Source organism: Ptychodera flava, chromosome 1 (genome assembly GCF_041260155.1).
Source record: "Ptychodera flava strain L36383 chromosome 1, AS_Pfla_20210202, whole genome shotgun sequence".
NCBI lineage: Eukaryota > Metazoa > Hemichordata > Enteropneusta > Ptychoderidae > Ptychodera > Ptychodera flava.
In genome coordinates, this window is record NC_091928.1 from 47,605,315 (window position 1) to 47,621,201 (window position 15,887).

Sequence of the window (15,887 nt, forward strand, 5' to 3'; positions counted from 1 at the left end):
ATGTTCTTTGGCATTCCAGAAAAATGGACAAAGATCATGCTTGGCAGCCAGAGTCCAAAGACTGAACACAAGTTCAACAACACCAAAGGCTTAGCTTTCCACAAGGATCGACTTATAGTATGTGACAAGGGCAATAACATCGTACAGATACTCAACCAAGAATACGCACGTGAAAACGTGCTCGGAAGTTTTAGTGGTCGGTTTGCCAAGCCATTCCAGCCACAGTCAGTAGCTGTCTCTCAGGACAACCTGTACTTCATACTTGATGATAGTAATTTGCAAATTGTCGTTTGTGATCAAAGAAATGAAATTAGCTCTATAATCACTCTGCCTCATGACACGAAACCCTGGTGCATAGCCCTTGTGAAGACATATGTTCTGGTCACAGACGTCAATGGTCACCGACTCCTCATGTACAGCCTGGATGGACAGTATATCGCAAAGGTTGGTAGTCAACATGGGCGATCACAATTCAGCTACCCTTACTTCGTTGCTGTCAACAGTCAGGATGCCATCATGGTATCTGACTCTTTCAATCACTGCATCAAGTGTTTTGATATTGACCTGAAGTACAAGTATAAATATGGCAGTCTTGGTAAAGGCGATGGTCAACTGCGATGGGCACGCGACATTGATCTCGATCAAGATGATAATGTTTATCTATGTGACAGCGAAAATGATCGAATTGTAAAGTGGAGTAGTGACGGAAAGTGGATCTGTAATCTATTCAAACGTGACATAAGTCACCCTCAGTACATAGCAGTGACCGCTACGGGTGATAGAATAGCAATAGGCTGGGGTGGCAACGAAATTGCAGTTTTTTCTAAGGTTCCAGATCCACCAACATGACGTGGTCAATTCACAAAAAAGTCATCAGAAAGGAACTATCAACAGGAAACAGGACATCATCGCTGAAGACAGTGAGTACTACTACCGATGTTGAGTAAGGGAAGAATCATCTGATATTTGGCTGAACGGGAAAATAGAATCCCAATACCTTTGGAAGCCCATTTAACAAAAATTTACGAAGATCGAAGAAGATTACGAAGATCAGACATTGACATTATCTCTCTCTGCTCTCAACTGAATGGTCATACCATGGAATTTTTGAAAACAACAACTTTACTAGTACCTTAGCTGAAGGCCAAGTACAACAACCGGTATACAATCAGAAGTCAAAGAAGACCGCATTTACTGTTTCCATACCTTATTGGAAGAAAGGCTAGAGAGAAACAATGAAGTTTGACGAAGTTTGACAGTGAATAAAAAGATCGCAAACTTGGAGATCTTGTCAGAGCAATTGACAATTACTGCAACCCAAAGAAGAACAAAACTATAGAATGCTATACATTTTTCAGTCAAAGCCAAGAAGTCACTGAGAAGTTGGACAAGTATGTCACTGATTTAAAAAAACTTAGCAACCTGCAAATTTGCCGTGTGGCAGAACTGTCGGAGGAAAGCATAAAGACTGTAGAAGTTCTGGCAGAAATCCATGCCGTGAAACAGAAGATGACAAAGTCACAAGAGACTAGCAAGAAGCCAGAACAAGGCAAAGCATGCAAGTATTGGGGGAAATGTCAGAGAAAAGATAAAGAGAAATGCCCAGCATATGGCAAGCAGTGTCATTACTGCAAAAAAGGCAAACCATTTTGCATCGCAGTGTATGCAGTAGAAACAGAAAAGTGCATACTATACATGATAGTAGCCACTGAAGAATATGAAGAAATACAATCGGTAACACTATCACCAGAAGAGGTACAAGTCAACAGTGTAACTAAAAGCCCTTTTCAGAAGCAGATTTTTACAACTATGTTAATTGATAAGCAGCCAACAAAGTTCCTGCTAGATTTAGGTGCAACTTGCAACATTATACCAGTGACCAAGCTTGGTAATTTCGACAACTACAAGTTAACAGAGTAGTTGTGGAGGACGATGCAAACATCCCATTGCTTTGCAGCAGAGCCATACAGCAGATTGGACTAGTAAAGATCCTGCATGACCAGATACTACTGGTTTTGTCAAATTAGCCACGGGTCAAAAGGGATAGCATAAAACCAATCACTGCAAAAACAACTTGTCAAGGAGTATCCAGATGTGTTTGAAAGGCACGGGTTTCGCAAGAAGGGCAGTACTATTTAGAAGTGGACCCCAATGTCACCTCAGTTGTCCATCCTCCAAGAAAGATACCAGTTGCCATAAAAGACCAGCTGAAAGATGAGCTTAAAGCCCCAGTATTTGTAACTTTTAACAATTTTTTTCATATTTTTGATTAAATGACATCCTCAGTATGTGAAAGTAGACCATAATTAATACTGAATCGCATGGTTTGCATGCCCAGCCCGCCTCACAATTAACAGTAAAAGGAGTAAAAAATGACTTCTTGTCCGGACCAGAAGTCAGCTTTGTTGACACACGAAACGAAACGTAATCACACCACCGCGCATGCTCAACCACATCTACGCAAGTTTTACTGTGGCGTCCGTAGAAACCATACGCTCTTCGAAAAGGTCTGGTCCATCGAAACTGGAGACTGAGCTAAAAACGCGCGAAAGTTGGGTGAAATACCGGAAAAATATAAATATGTAATTGTTTACAGATTGTTCCGACTATAATGAGCCGTGCAAACAAACGTCTTGAACAGCTAAACTAACGACGGAGACAGTCGATTGTAAGCTTCATGAAAGGCACTGCACGTTGTGACCGATGGTACGGAGATCAAGTTTGCTGAATGAATTGAGAGAGAAAAACATATGTGAATAAAATTCAACACTTCACCATTGTAATCATTGAACTAGTCGTTTCTTCCATTATGGAGTATAATGAAAATTTCGTTGAAAATAAATGACGGGACTGATTCTGCTCGTCTACTCAAACGAAGTTTTGTGTACGGCCAGGCTACGCTGCAGGCAACACAGCCTATCAACTTCGCATATCGTTGCCGTACGGCGTAATTGAAAACGCTCAGAAAGGAAAAATCATATCTTGAATGCAGTACAAAAGTCTTACTTACTAAATTTAAAAGTATTTCAAAAAGTATCGAACGTAACGGGTATCTAATCCTCACAAGGACTACAGTAGTACAATTATATCGGCTAGCTGCGATGCGATGGCGCTCCAGGCATTGTAAGCTTAGAAGTTCGAACACAAGAGAGATCCCGGCCTCACTGCAAAGTCGTCCCCTGCGCACCCGGCCCGACAGCAAACTAACCTCCTGGTTTGATTCTGTTGTTTATATATTTTTGCATAAAATTCATGATACATATATCTGACTTTCACAACTGTACAATTTGCTCAGGACTGTGAGTTTGGCCGTAGTCTACAGACGATCGGAGGGAGCTAAGGCAAGTCCCAAATTTGCATGGACAATGCCCGGGACAATTATAGACGCAGCTCGATGAGAAAGTCATTCACATAACCTAAATGAAGTGATCAATACAAAACTTTTAAACATCACTGGTTCTGAAAAATTATGATCAACGGTTCTGACCTACGGATTTTACACTGCGACGTTGTTTTTTGTGTGTTTGGCCGGCTACTAGTCATGTAAGGCTGTACTACATGGAGGTAGCAAACTGTACAAGTGCAGCGGGGCCGGGCCGAGATTGGTGTGGGGCCTGCAGCAAGGTAAAATTGACAACGTCCATTGCAGAATGCCCGCGTGTTATCCTTTCGCGTTTGGGTGGAAATTTACCGCCGTATTCAGAATGCCTTTTTACCAGTATAAAAGCTCAGTAACTGATGCATCAAGAGCCAAAAGTCTGTAAATTTCTTAGCAGGAGCTCCATTGTTTTTTCTAAATTTTCGCTGAGTTACAGCAGTGCGTATACTGGTCCCGATCGTTTTGACTCAGGCGTTCACAGCTGTTTAGGGAGCCGTCATTATTTACGATCTGGGGGTCGGAGGAATTACATTACAAACTCCGAAATTTTGAGTCACACCCCAGCCAACCCTGACTTCTTTGAGTAACCCCCTCTCTAACAGAAAGTTTGGCTTACCTGAGCCCATGTAACAATATGTAGATATAAAAGCTCACCTAATAAGCAGTCTCCGACCATGTAGTATTGTTAAATTTGGATGGGTAGCATGTCATTATGGTATGGTTAAATGTCCAAATGGTTGTTGAACTCAAGTCAAATAAAATATACATTTCTATGATAATATAAAGGATGAATTCACAACAGTTCAGTTTTGTCCTAGATCCTGTGCACTTATAGTGATATCTGTCGAGAACATTTCTCCATGACCCAGCCTCTCCTTTCAACCCTGGTAACGACTGCAGAAAACTACTGTGTGACATCATCATCACCACTGTTGATCTTCATCTTTACTGTCGCTGGTGCCATTGCGTACATGAACAACGATATCATTCTCATCGTCACTATCTTCTCTTTCATAATAAGTATTACTAGTAGTAGCACCTACTTGTAGTTTTTTGCCTTGCTTCATTTAGTTGATATTTATTTGTACTGTTAGAGTATTTATTTCTTTTTATTTAATATGTATCAGAGTAAAATATATATAATAAACTAATCATTATGTCATTGAGGACAGAGTAAGACAAAGAAAAAACATTTTGAGCATCCCCTTATAACTTTCAATTTTGAATGACCCCCAGTCGTAAATACTGACGGTTCCCTTACTTGCTGCAAAGGCCATCGCGTTCACTGCATTCGACAGCCTACCTTACATTGCCAAACTATGATGCTTCGATTTCGCAATCACCTTGCCGCTAAAGCGACAATCAGCTGAAATTTATTACTTCAAGTTACTCAATTTTGATAGCTATTTGCCTACAGAAGTGAGCCAAGTGTATATAGTGTCGTCTTGATTTTACATCGGTACCCGGAGTTCTGAGTGACCAACTGCACGGTGCGCATCGGTGCACTGCCGTCTGCAGTTTGAATAATCCGTATGTAACGCACACTGTACCAGAATAGAATGTCGGCCTCCTCTGCCAAAGTTCTGTATCCTCTGAAACACAGTAGCAGTACGTATTTGAACGGAGAAGAACAAATAAAACCATTCGCAGGTCATTCAGCCGGCGACCATGGCAGTGCAGTGTGGCTGTGGCGTGGCATGGCAAGGCCCCAGGAATGTTGCAGGCTCGATGATGTCATCAGTATCGGCGTTCTCGATCACGTGCACAGCCTACAAGTTGTCAACAAACCAGCGCGGCAATCCAACTCGATCGGGCAATATTTAGCGTTTGTATGTCACTACAGGAGCACAAATTTGGCTTATTTCTTTACTGAACAGCATTTCACGATGGCAGTAAGAGAATAATATGTAATTTCGAACATAAAAAAAGGTTAAAAGTTACAAATACTGGGGCTTTAACAGAGTGACTAAATGATATCATAGGACCAGTTAGAAAGCCAACCTCTTGGGTATCAAGCTTATTGACAGTTCTCAAGCCAGGGAAGATGAGAGTCTGCATTGATCCCAGAGATTTGAACAAAGTCCTAAAGAACAGCCACTACCCATTACAAACCATAGGTGAGGTATTGCCAGACTTGGGAAAGGCAAATGTATTCATTGTCCTCGATGCCAACAATGGATTTGGGCATGTGCAGCTCGATGAAGAAAGGTCATATCTGACAACTTTCAACACATAATTTTGCAAGGTCTGGTGGCTGCGCATGCCTATTGGTATTTCTACGGCTCCTCAAGAGTTTCAGCAGAGACAGGACCGAGGCATTGAAGGTCTGACACGTACAAAGTCAATAGAAGGTGACATACTACTCTATAGTGTAGGATACACTGTTGAAGAAGCTATTGCAGATCATGCTAAGAGTTTAAGAGCTTCCATGGAGAGATGTCGAGAGCGAAACTTGAAACTGAACAAAGATGCCAAAGCCAACAGATGTTACTGGAATCCAGAGATTTATTGGATTTGTCAACTACTTGAGAAAGCTTTTACCAAAGCTAAGTGAAGTATGCGATCTGCTGAGAAAACTGACCTTCAAGGACAGTGAGTGGTGTTGGTTAAATATCCCTCATAAATCAGATGAAGAAGTTCAGTAACTCGTTGCTGCACATCCTGTGGTGAGATATTATGACCAGAAAGGGGATCTAGTCCTGCAAACAGATGCCTCAGAAACAGGATTAGGAGCAGCATTGATTCAGAATGACCAACCAGTAGCATTTGCGAGTCGTGCCCTTATGGACACAGAGACCAGGTATGCCCAGATTAAGGAGCTACCTGTTGCTGTGTCTGGAATGAAAAGATACCATCGGTACACTTACGGCAGACCAATTACAAGAGATTACAACAGTATGATGTTAACCTGATATACCGCCCAGGCAGGCAGATGCAACTTGAAGATACCTTGAGCCATGCGTATTTGACAAATGAGCCACCAGATAGTTTGCAAGCAGATCTAGAGACAGTCAACATGGTACAGAGTTTATCAATCTCAGAACCGAGATGTCGAGATATACAACAACATACGCAGGATGACAAGAACCTACAGATTCTGATATCTGTGATACAGAATGGGTATGGATACCAGTCCTGTTCAGAGACGTATGAGCAGAAGAACAAAGACGTTGCTGCCAACTACAAACAAACTTCTCACACCAGCTGTTACTGCAGTAAAGAAGGCAGCAAAATAGACTAAGAAGAGTTAAGCTAGACAAGCCTACTAATATAATAGAGGAGCAAAAGATCTACAACCTCTACAACCAGAAGACGTAGTCAGAATAATACCAGACAGAACGAATCAGAAAGATTGGAAGAAAGCAGAAGTCATCAAACACGTCAATATACGATCGTTTGAAGTGACAATTTAGGATGAAAGAACATAACACCGTATTCGCAGACATTTGATGAAACCCTGGGAGAAATATGTACCCAGTACAGTAGATTCAGATGCCACAGAAAGACCGGTAGATACTAGTGGACCAGGTAAACAGAAAGACATATCCATGTATTTGCAGCCATCTCAAGAAACGTTGGATAACAACAGTTGGAAAGTACAAGGCGAAACAGCCAGCAAGCTCCGGTTAAAACCACTCGATCTTGAAGAATCATCAGAAGACCTCAACATCTGAATGATTTTGTTGAGAAATAGACTGTAGTTGAAGTTTACAGTTTTGCATGCCATGATTTCGAGGACTTTAAATTCAGAACCTAAAGAACATTAGTTTTCTCTTTAGTTCTCTTTAAAAGGAAAAGGGATGTAACAATATATGCTATTATCGGACTCAAGAACTGAGTGCCGATCATTTGTATAATTGCTTTGCATTTGCCCTAGCAGATCTCATGTTCTGATTGTTCGAGTTTGTTAAACATGCAGTTCGAACAAATTCAGAACTGTCGTCCTCATATTTATAGGTGACCCAGAACAAAGAACAAAGGTAAAACACGTGACAATTACCAATATTTCGCATTGATTGTAGCCAGGCAAACAAACTGCAATTTTTCGATTTCAAAAAGTCCCATTTTGTTGATTGAATACACTTCTTTTGATGCTTATTTATTTTTTACCATTATTAGCTCCACTGTCGGTTACAAGGAACTATTCAGAAGGGTCGATTGTCCATTGTCATTTAGGAGCATCCACCACCTGCAAACAACCTTGCACTTCTTCTCTAAACCACTGCTAAGAAATATTTCATATGCGGTCAACAGGTCACTCAGAATGGTCAAACTTGAAATTGCCTAAATGGTGAGAAAATTTGTATAGGCAATTTGTTTGGGCTGACATCTTCTCATAGCACTGTTCTAACACCTTTCAAATTTAATTTCGTAACTTTAAATGGATGCTCTGATTCTGTTTGATGAAAATTATTGTAAAATTTGAATGTTACTTAGAATATGTGAATGTTTTAATATTTCGCTCAATTTTACTTGAAAGTCCTCTTCTCTGAAAGAGTTCCCCTACAGCAGTCAAACCTGAGTTGCAAGGTGCAAAGGATAACATCATTCAGCTTTGTTCAAATTGTGATGAAATTTGCATATGAACAATTTGGAGGCTAATTTTCTCTTTTATAGAATAACATCCCTTTCTCGATACTGCTGGTCTGAAAGTTTTGAGATTTATTTGAAATGTTGCGTCCTCCTGATACCCTTATTAAATCTTATGATAATGCGCATGAAATTTGCATATTGTAGAGTTTTGCCAAAGGTTTCTCCAACTGTTTGCTCATGTTTTTCGATTTTTTCTTTGAAACTGCAAATTGGCAATTAAATAAGGTTTGCATGTTGCAAGGGCTGACCTCATTGAGTTTGTTCAAATTATAATGACATTTGCATATGCAAATAATTGGAGTTAATTGTATCATTTGTGTCAAAACATTATCTTTGCACAGTTGATCTAACATCATTCAAATTCGATTGTAGATTCATAGACATTCCCATATGTTAAAATTAGTATGATATTTGCATATATCAATTTGAAATTTGCTAATTGTTTGGTCTAGTTTTATCATTTTGGTCAAAAAATGTTTCCTCTGATAGCATCGATCTTACACCTATGAAATTCAATATGTATTATCTCACGGATGCCCCAATTTAATGACGTTTAAATTAGTGCAGGTTTTCTTATTTCATAGAAAAACTTCGGAGCTATATCGGCTGCTAGGTCGCTGTTCGACCAGATCATATATCAGATATAACAAAATGTACACATCCTCTTCTCAAAGTATCCCGAAGACAGAACATGTGTTTATGGGGCAAGTCCTATGATTCAAACCCAGGAAAATGGAAACCGTAAACATTTAATGACGTTTCTTCTTTCGCTGACAGTGGAGGAAACCTCTCGTCCCAGATTCAAATTTCTTTGTAAGTTTCTGCAAATTGCTCCTTCTAATAATCATGTAACCCTGGAAACAGCATCTCCGTTATTTGTGTTTCACCAATATCAATGTACAGTTCAAGCTTCGGCTTTGTAAGATGCCATGAAATAAGTTCGTAGCAAATAATCACTTTCCAGTCTCATATCGAGCCACGAAGATCCGGTCTATATCTCCTGGATATTTACATTCTGTGGACAGACAGTTACACGGCAAAGTGTAGCCATGCGTGAAATGTACGGACTGCGCCCTCACACTTTCGTTTACAGGATGATTTTGAATTGCGCCCTCGATTGAATATTTCCTATGCGATGCTTTTGTTTAGCAACTGCTTTGAGTAAATCAAGACTCTCCAGAACAAAAACTGAGGTTATAAGAACCAAGTTTTGAATGTTTAGATATGTGCAATATTTCAACATGATCAACTTTGGCTTCAAGTATGGCATTTAATTGAATCTTCTTACTGCATGCCTGCTTCGTAACAAAAAGTGTGTTTGTAGATGATCAGAAAGTATTCGATCGAGTCAATTATTAGAAATTGTTCAACGGTTGCTCGTTCGTGACAGCGTATAGATTCGTTAATTCCAAATTGGATATGTCAACTTAGTATAGAACTCCTTTTACTATGATTTTTCTAGATGTTCACATGTTTTTATAGAAAGTGTACAGCAACACCAGTTGTTGAACAGAGCACGGTTTTATCGCAAAGATTTTCAACGTTTTTATCAATCATGTGAGCTCCATGTAAATATAGATTTTATAGTAAACCCAGAAGTATTAAAATGCAACAGTAGGTTTAGTCCAAATGATGACATATTTACATTATATTTCTGACACAAAGTCACGGGTCATATTCTTTTGTCTTCGATCATCATCGAGTGAATATTGGTAGAAAAGCAACTATATATAAAAAGATTCTAGATGTCTGTTAATAAATCGGTCGAGATGCTGGTATCGAGCTCCAGGAGAGAAGTATATGTGTCTCTGAAAATGATCTTCATCAGTGGAAAATTTGTTGAGTCTGTATTGCTGATTCTGACACAAAAAAGAGTAAATTTATGAAATTAATACAGTTTTTATAATCGGGGACTTAAGTAGGTGGAATCTGGGTTTTTTCAAGTAAAATTAATGATTTGAATACTTTCCTAAGGAAGTGCAAATAGACTTCGAAGTCCGATTGAGGGAACTGTGGGACAAAATTTACAATCTCAAAATGAATAGCGCCCTCGGTACTTGGCAATACGTTCGTTTAAAAGTTTTTCATGCATCAGAGGGTAATCCGTGGCATTGTGTTTCTATATTCTTCAGAACAATTGATTTACATTTATGTTTTTAAGGCTTTCGTGGGTTATTAACATTTGCTGTATCACAGCCAAATTTAGGATAATATGTGACATTTAGTCGAATCTGTGTGGTTTTCTTACTTCATTCCGTTTGCAGGGAGTGTGTTCATCTATCATTTGATGTTTCTAGTTGTTCCCTCACAAAAGACCAGTGTGTTTATTTATGTCATCTTGGGAATGAATTGAATGTATTTTAATTATTTTCTTGGCTATTTATTTAACATATTATTTACAGTAACCCTTGTTTTTAAATAGGACAGGATTCACTTAAGTAATCAGGGATTTTCGACATGTCTGTTAATCTTTTTATGTCTAGTTTTCAAGATTGGAACTATTTTCATAGGTTATCCTTTTTGCGGATGATAAAGATTAGTCCTTTCGTAAAAGGAACACAAATTATGACTTTATGCAGTCCCTATAATGTTGTTTGTTACGTAAAATTGTCTAATACAAATGTGTCTCTGAACATTGTAACTTTCTCCATTATACCAAGTGAAGTGAATGCGGGTGAATGTTTGTGGAAAGAAAAAAGTGAAAATATCTAGGATACTTGTTAACAAATCGGTTGTGATGCTGATATAGAGCGTCAAAAAGTTTTCCATGTGTGGACAGTGACTGTAAAAATGGTCTTCAGAAAATTTCCACTTGTTTTATATTGTAAGTTGTGTAAAGTATTTTGAGGCTAGTTTCTATACTTCAGTAATTTCTGCACATGGATTGTAGTGCTGATTATGGGAGGAAAGAAAACACGGTTAAAACCGTATTTCTCATAATCGGGGAAATGAAATATAAAATAGTTCAATTTGATTTTTTTTTTTTTTTCAATGAACGGGTATCAAGAAAGATGAGGTATATTATGTCTTTTCGTTCATACTTGTCCAACTATTGGTAATTAAAAAAGTATTTATTTATATGCAATTTAATTTTGCATATGTCGTTCTCTTAAATGTATGTCATTCCAGTTGTTGAATGTGGACACGTGTGTGTGTACCGGAATAAACCATTGTAATTACACTACTGCAAAACACAACCGTTTTCCCCGAGTTTTTTCATTAATATATTACACAATAAATAAGAATCAATATATCCAAAACTTAGCAAGATTATTGATTGCAAAATATGTAAAGTGTTTGACAATTTATTAAAGAGATAAATTTTATAGTGTAAAACCAAAATTCAAAAGTAATTGGAGTCTTTCCATTTGGACTTTGTCCCTTTAAACATAAAGTCAGAGAATAGTTTGTTGATAAATCATGTATAATGAGTACAATTAATAGCTTTTCATAAACAAATACAATGAATGGTTACATGTTTTGTTTAAATCTATTGTACAGAGCACACTGAGGCCTCATGTCCAGGTTTGTTGGTATGAGGGCATGCGTTGAAGTCTCAGCCACTTAAATACGAGTTTTAGTTGTCATAGTGGCTGACGACTCTGGTATGTGCCCTCCCCTTGGATATTTTCAGTCCGTTCGATATCAGATGGTTTGAACACGCACTCTGAAACGGCTTGCTTGGTGGGCGATGTGCATGGTACAGTGCATCTACCATTCGAAGGGCTTTCCGCCTGTCGCAATGAAATAGTGTCTGTGTAGCGTAAAGGTGCAATGTGCTTCTCAACAGATATTTATTTCTCAAATTTTCACAATATTTTTCCGTCAACCACTTGTGGTCACTCATTTTGCAAGTTATGCAGTAGCTAAATTTTAACAGCTTATTTTTGTGAAGGCAAACTTTTGTCAACAGTATTAACACACTGATGGCTATCATTTCGTGTCAGTAAATATTTGATAATTCGTTTCTCTGAAACTAATTTTTGCACTGTAACCCCCATATTGTTATCCTTGATTTCTAAAGAATATATATATAACCACGATTATAGAAAGATAATCGGATTTATATACATGCAGTTGTAGTTTTCATATTTTCAAGGGTAGACTGCCCTCTACGGCAAATAGAGTTACATTCATTAGTGCCTTAGAGGGGGGGTCACAACATTTCCCTGCCTCTTTTTCGATCACACCGCCAAACAAGCAGCTGGCAGTTTGGTTTTTCCAACAATTTATCAGTGTCAAGTTAATCAATTGGTGATTGTATATGTAATGAACTTTCCTAATTCTAGTGATATATCCACAAATACTGCGTTAAATTTGGTGAAACTTGGTACAGATTTTGATCTCATAGTGTTGTAAATACAAATTAATGGCACTTAGTGGTATCATACATATATATAAATTAATGGGTAGTTTGCATTTACATAATGGATTTTTGTTTTTAGGGTGAATGTCCAAAGTACTGCATCAAACTTTATGAAATGTGGTACCGGTGATAATCTGTCAGTGTTAGGATAGGATGCAAAAATGTTTGGCAGCATCCTGTTGATTAAATACTAATTGGTTCATTTTAATGACCATTATTAGTATGGCAGCTTACAGTAGTCCTCTCAGAGGACTTGTAATTAACCCTTTTCCTGCCAGACAGTATCAATTCCCCATCAGCCAAGTCAGTATAAAGCGGTTTTGAGCCAAAACACGACGTGTTTTTCACTCACTTGGCTTGGTCTGTTATAGAATCTTTAGTTAAAACAAAATATCAAGTAAACAGTATTTATGTTTTCAACAGCCTTCAAATGTACAGTATTATGTTAAAATACACCATATGTAATATGATGTATTTCATTAATTTTAACCATCTTGACCTGGTGTTGAAATATGGACTTGACAGGAAGGGAGTTAAAGTACCCATTAACAAGTGTCATTGTCAATGACTTGTTGAAAAGAAAAATGGAAATTGGTGCTCTGCACTCATATATAGGACAGGCATGGGCCGCTATATATGGGTGCCATTCCTGGTTTGATCCTTCCCTCATTTCTACATAAGCCAGGTGGGGGCCACCATACTTAGATTTTTAGCATTGTTGTTAACCAAAATAGTTAAGTTTTCTTGAATTGCGTTAACCAGTTTTGTAATTTCATCAGGTTTTACCTTTGCTTCTGGTCATTTTGGGTGGGGCGGCCACACGATATGTGGCTTGTGGCGTTTTTGAGGCCCACACCTTTGTGGTAGATTAATATGTGCCTTTTCTCCAGTGTTTTACTGTTGTGTAAACTTTTCCTCGCCAGTTGACCTTTGACCTCCATTGTTTGGGGTTGTTCTGTAGTTTTCTCTCAAATCCAGGAAACTGGCGAGGAATTTTTCATGCTTTCCCATTTTTCATATTTCATTAAAACGTCAAGGATACTTGGCCTTTCGCTCCATCTCATCATTGTTTTGGTGATTATTTATCTCCCACAAACAGAGCAAAATGACCAGAAGTGGTTTAGTTTAAATGCAGGGATATAAATATATATTATCCTTCTGCACTCAAAGGTTGGCCACGCCGTGTTTGCCTCCATTACGTGCATACATCTGTAACGTCCTCCCTTGTAGAGATATCATCTGGAAGCGTCCTTCACGTGGCCAAGGCTTGTGAAGGTTGACTCGGGATCGTACGAGAAGCAGATAGGAGATATGTGATACTTTTAATAATTCTTTGTAGATGTGGAATGAGAACAATCGAAAACGGGATATGCCATGGTGCGATCTATTTCATCTTAAAAAACAATCAAAAACTGTCGGGAAAATTACCACCTGACAACCATGGTAATTATATAAGTTTAGAAGACATATAACTTGGTAGCAAATGTACAACACATCAGAATTGGAGACCTGGCGTGCCATCCGCTAATTACGAGCGTGACAAATTGGTGGAGAATATGCGCATATTCAAGCAGCACGACTATATGATTCTGAGATCTGCAGGATATGGTGGTAGAGTCAACGATTCACATGTACGAGAGACGGCAGACCCGGCTGAAGAACCACTGAAGCAGCAGCATGAGCGACTGTATGGTGATATGTAGCGGCGCATCGAAAATGCACTTCAGCGGATGGAGGTGAACTATGACCGGAGAGACGAGGGCGGGTTGCAGACAAGGACATCCGACGTAGGCAATGTGACGGTATTAAATTTGATACTTAGAAACATCGGGCGAGAGAGTGGTTGTCTACAGAAATAGCAGAAAAAATTTGAAATGTGTGTGTGAGTCTAGAACAAGTACTATAAGATAACGTAAGCGATGCTTGTGTTTCACCTTCCAGTCGGCTTTGTTCTACACGGACTGATTACATGACAAATGAACTGACAATGATAAGAAGCAGAATTTCGGAATACACCCATCCATAAAGTGCGACAACAACGTACAAGATTCATGACTTTTATTTTGTTAATTGTATTTTCTAGTAATTTGGAAACCATCCTTTCATTAGGTTAATACACTGCACTTGTATGCAAACGAGGTATCTTCTTTCTTTGAAGTGTTGTTTGGTTTTGTTAATGAAGGTTGAAGTTGTATTTTGCTGTTGACGAGGTACGCGTACAGGATTTTTTGTTTTGTTGTTTATCTCTTCAGTTGGCTAAAATGCCAGTCTAGTCATCCGTATGTGATACAATGGCCCTTAGATTTGACCGAATGGCCTGAGAATTGAGTTTGGAGAGGTAGGGATATTGAGGTTTAACGTGTTTATTTTGGTGTTTATTTTCCGAAGTTGCTTGATGATTGTTTTGGTGTTGATGTTTTGCTTTTGTTGTTTTGTTTTTTGTGAAGATTGTGGCGATAGAGCGCCGCATTTTGGCATAGAAGTTGCTATTTGCTGCAGTCTAGTGATGCCTATCGGTCATTACTATGGTTACCCTAAACCATTGACCGTTATATCAGAATACACCAAACAACATTACATCACTCTTCTTAATATCCACCACCTTCCAGTTCACTCACCTTTCAAGTAAATTAAAGAAATTGTCATTGGTATATGGCACAATTTCGAATGGTGTTCAGTCGATTTTCTTTTATTTTTATGTAGGGTAATTGAACTTTGAGTTTGTAATTGATGTATTTTAAGTGATTTTACGAGTATTCCCTTAAGTATGTTAGATGCGTTAATGTCAGTCTGTAATTTTCAAGATACACAAATGATGACACTTCATGCTAACTTGTAAAATATATGATTTCTGCGTACTTTAATCACACTGTCTTACAATTAATGCGATTTTTTCATTTTAAGTTGATTGCAATTGTCAGCTATCGCCATATTCCGTCACTCGCTATGACGAGCAAAGACGTCGGTTATTGAAAAGGTGGGGAGTGTAGTGCCCTGCCTTGTAGAGATATCATCTGGAAGCGTCCCTCATGTGACCAAGGCTTGTGAAGCTTGACTCGGGATCGTACAAGAAGCAGAGGAGATAGTGTGATACTTTTCAGACATTTAAATAATTATTTGTAGATGTGGAATGAGAACAATCGAAAACGGGATATTCCATGGTGCGATCTATTTCATCTTAAAAACAACTAAAGACCGTCGGGAAATTACCACGTGATAACCACGGTAATTATGTAAGTTTATAAGAGATATTAACTTGGTACGAATGTCAACAAATCAAAATTGTAGACCTGGCGTGTTACGCTTGCCATCTGAAATAAAGATCTAAAGTTGTGTTACAATCTACATTCTTGGTGTGTCAGCTTTAGTTACTGAGGTATTACAGACTCGAACCTCTACTCGTAATCGCTGTGTTGTAAATCCCAATACATTAACTTACACATCTAAGACAAAGGTTACAATTCTTAAGAGCTACTCGATCTCTGATCGCACAGAGGGCGTTGTCATGTGAAACAAACAAAAAACATGTGAAAATTCTTATCGGGTCAA

General features: G+C 38.5%; 1 protein-coding gene across 1 annotated transcript; it reads left to right on the top strand.

The window, feature by feature from the left end:
* On the top strand, positions 1–849 carry LOC139145257 (tripartite motif-containing protein 3-like). Its single transcript, XM_070716301.1, has one exon. It carries the CDS (start codon positions 1–3, stop codon positions 847–849), a length of 849 nt encoding a protein of 282 aa, XP_070572402.1.
* Positions 850–15,887: the final 15,038 nt, after the last annotated feature.

Coding starts and splice junctions, on each gene's coding strand:
- LOC139145257 (XM_070716301.1), top strand. CDS start 1: ATGTTCTTTGGCATTCCAGAAAAATGGACAAAGATCATGCTTGGCAGC.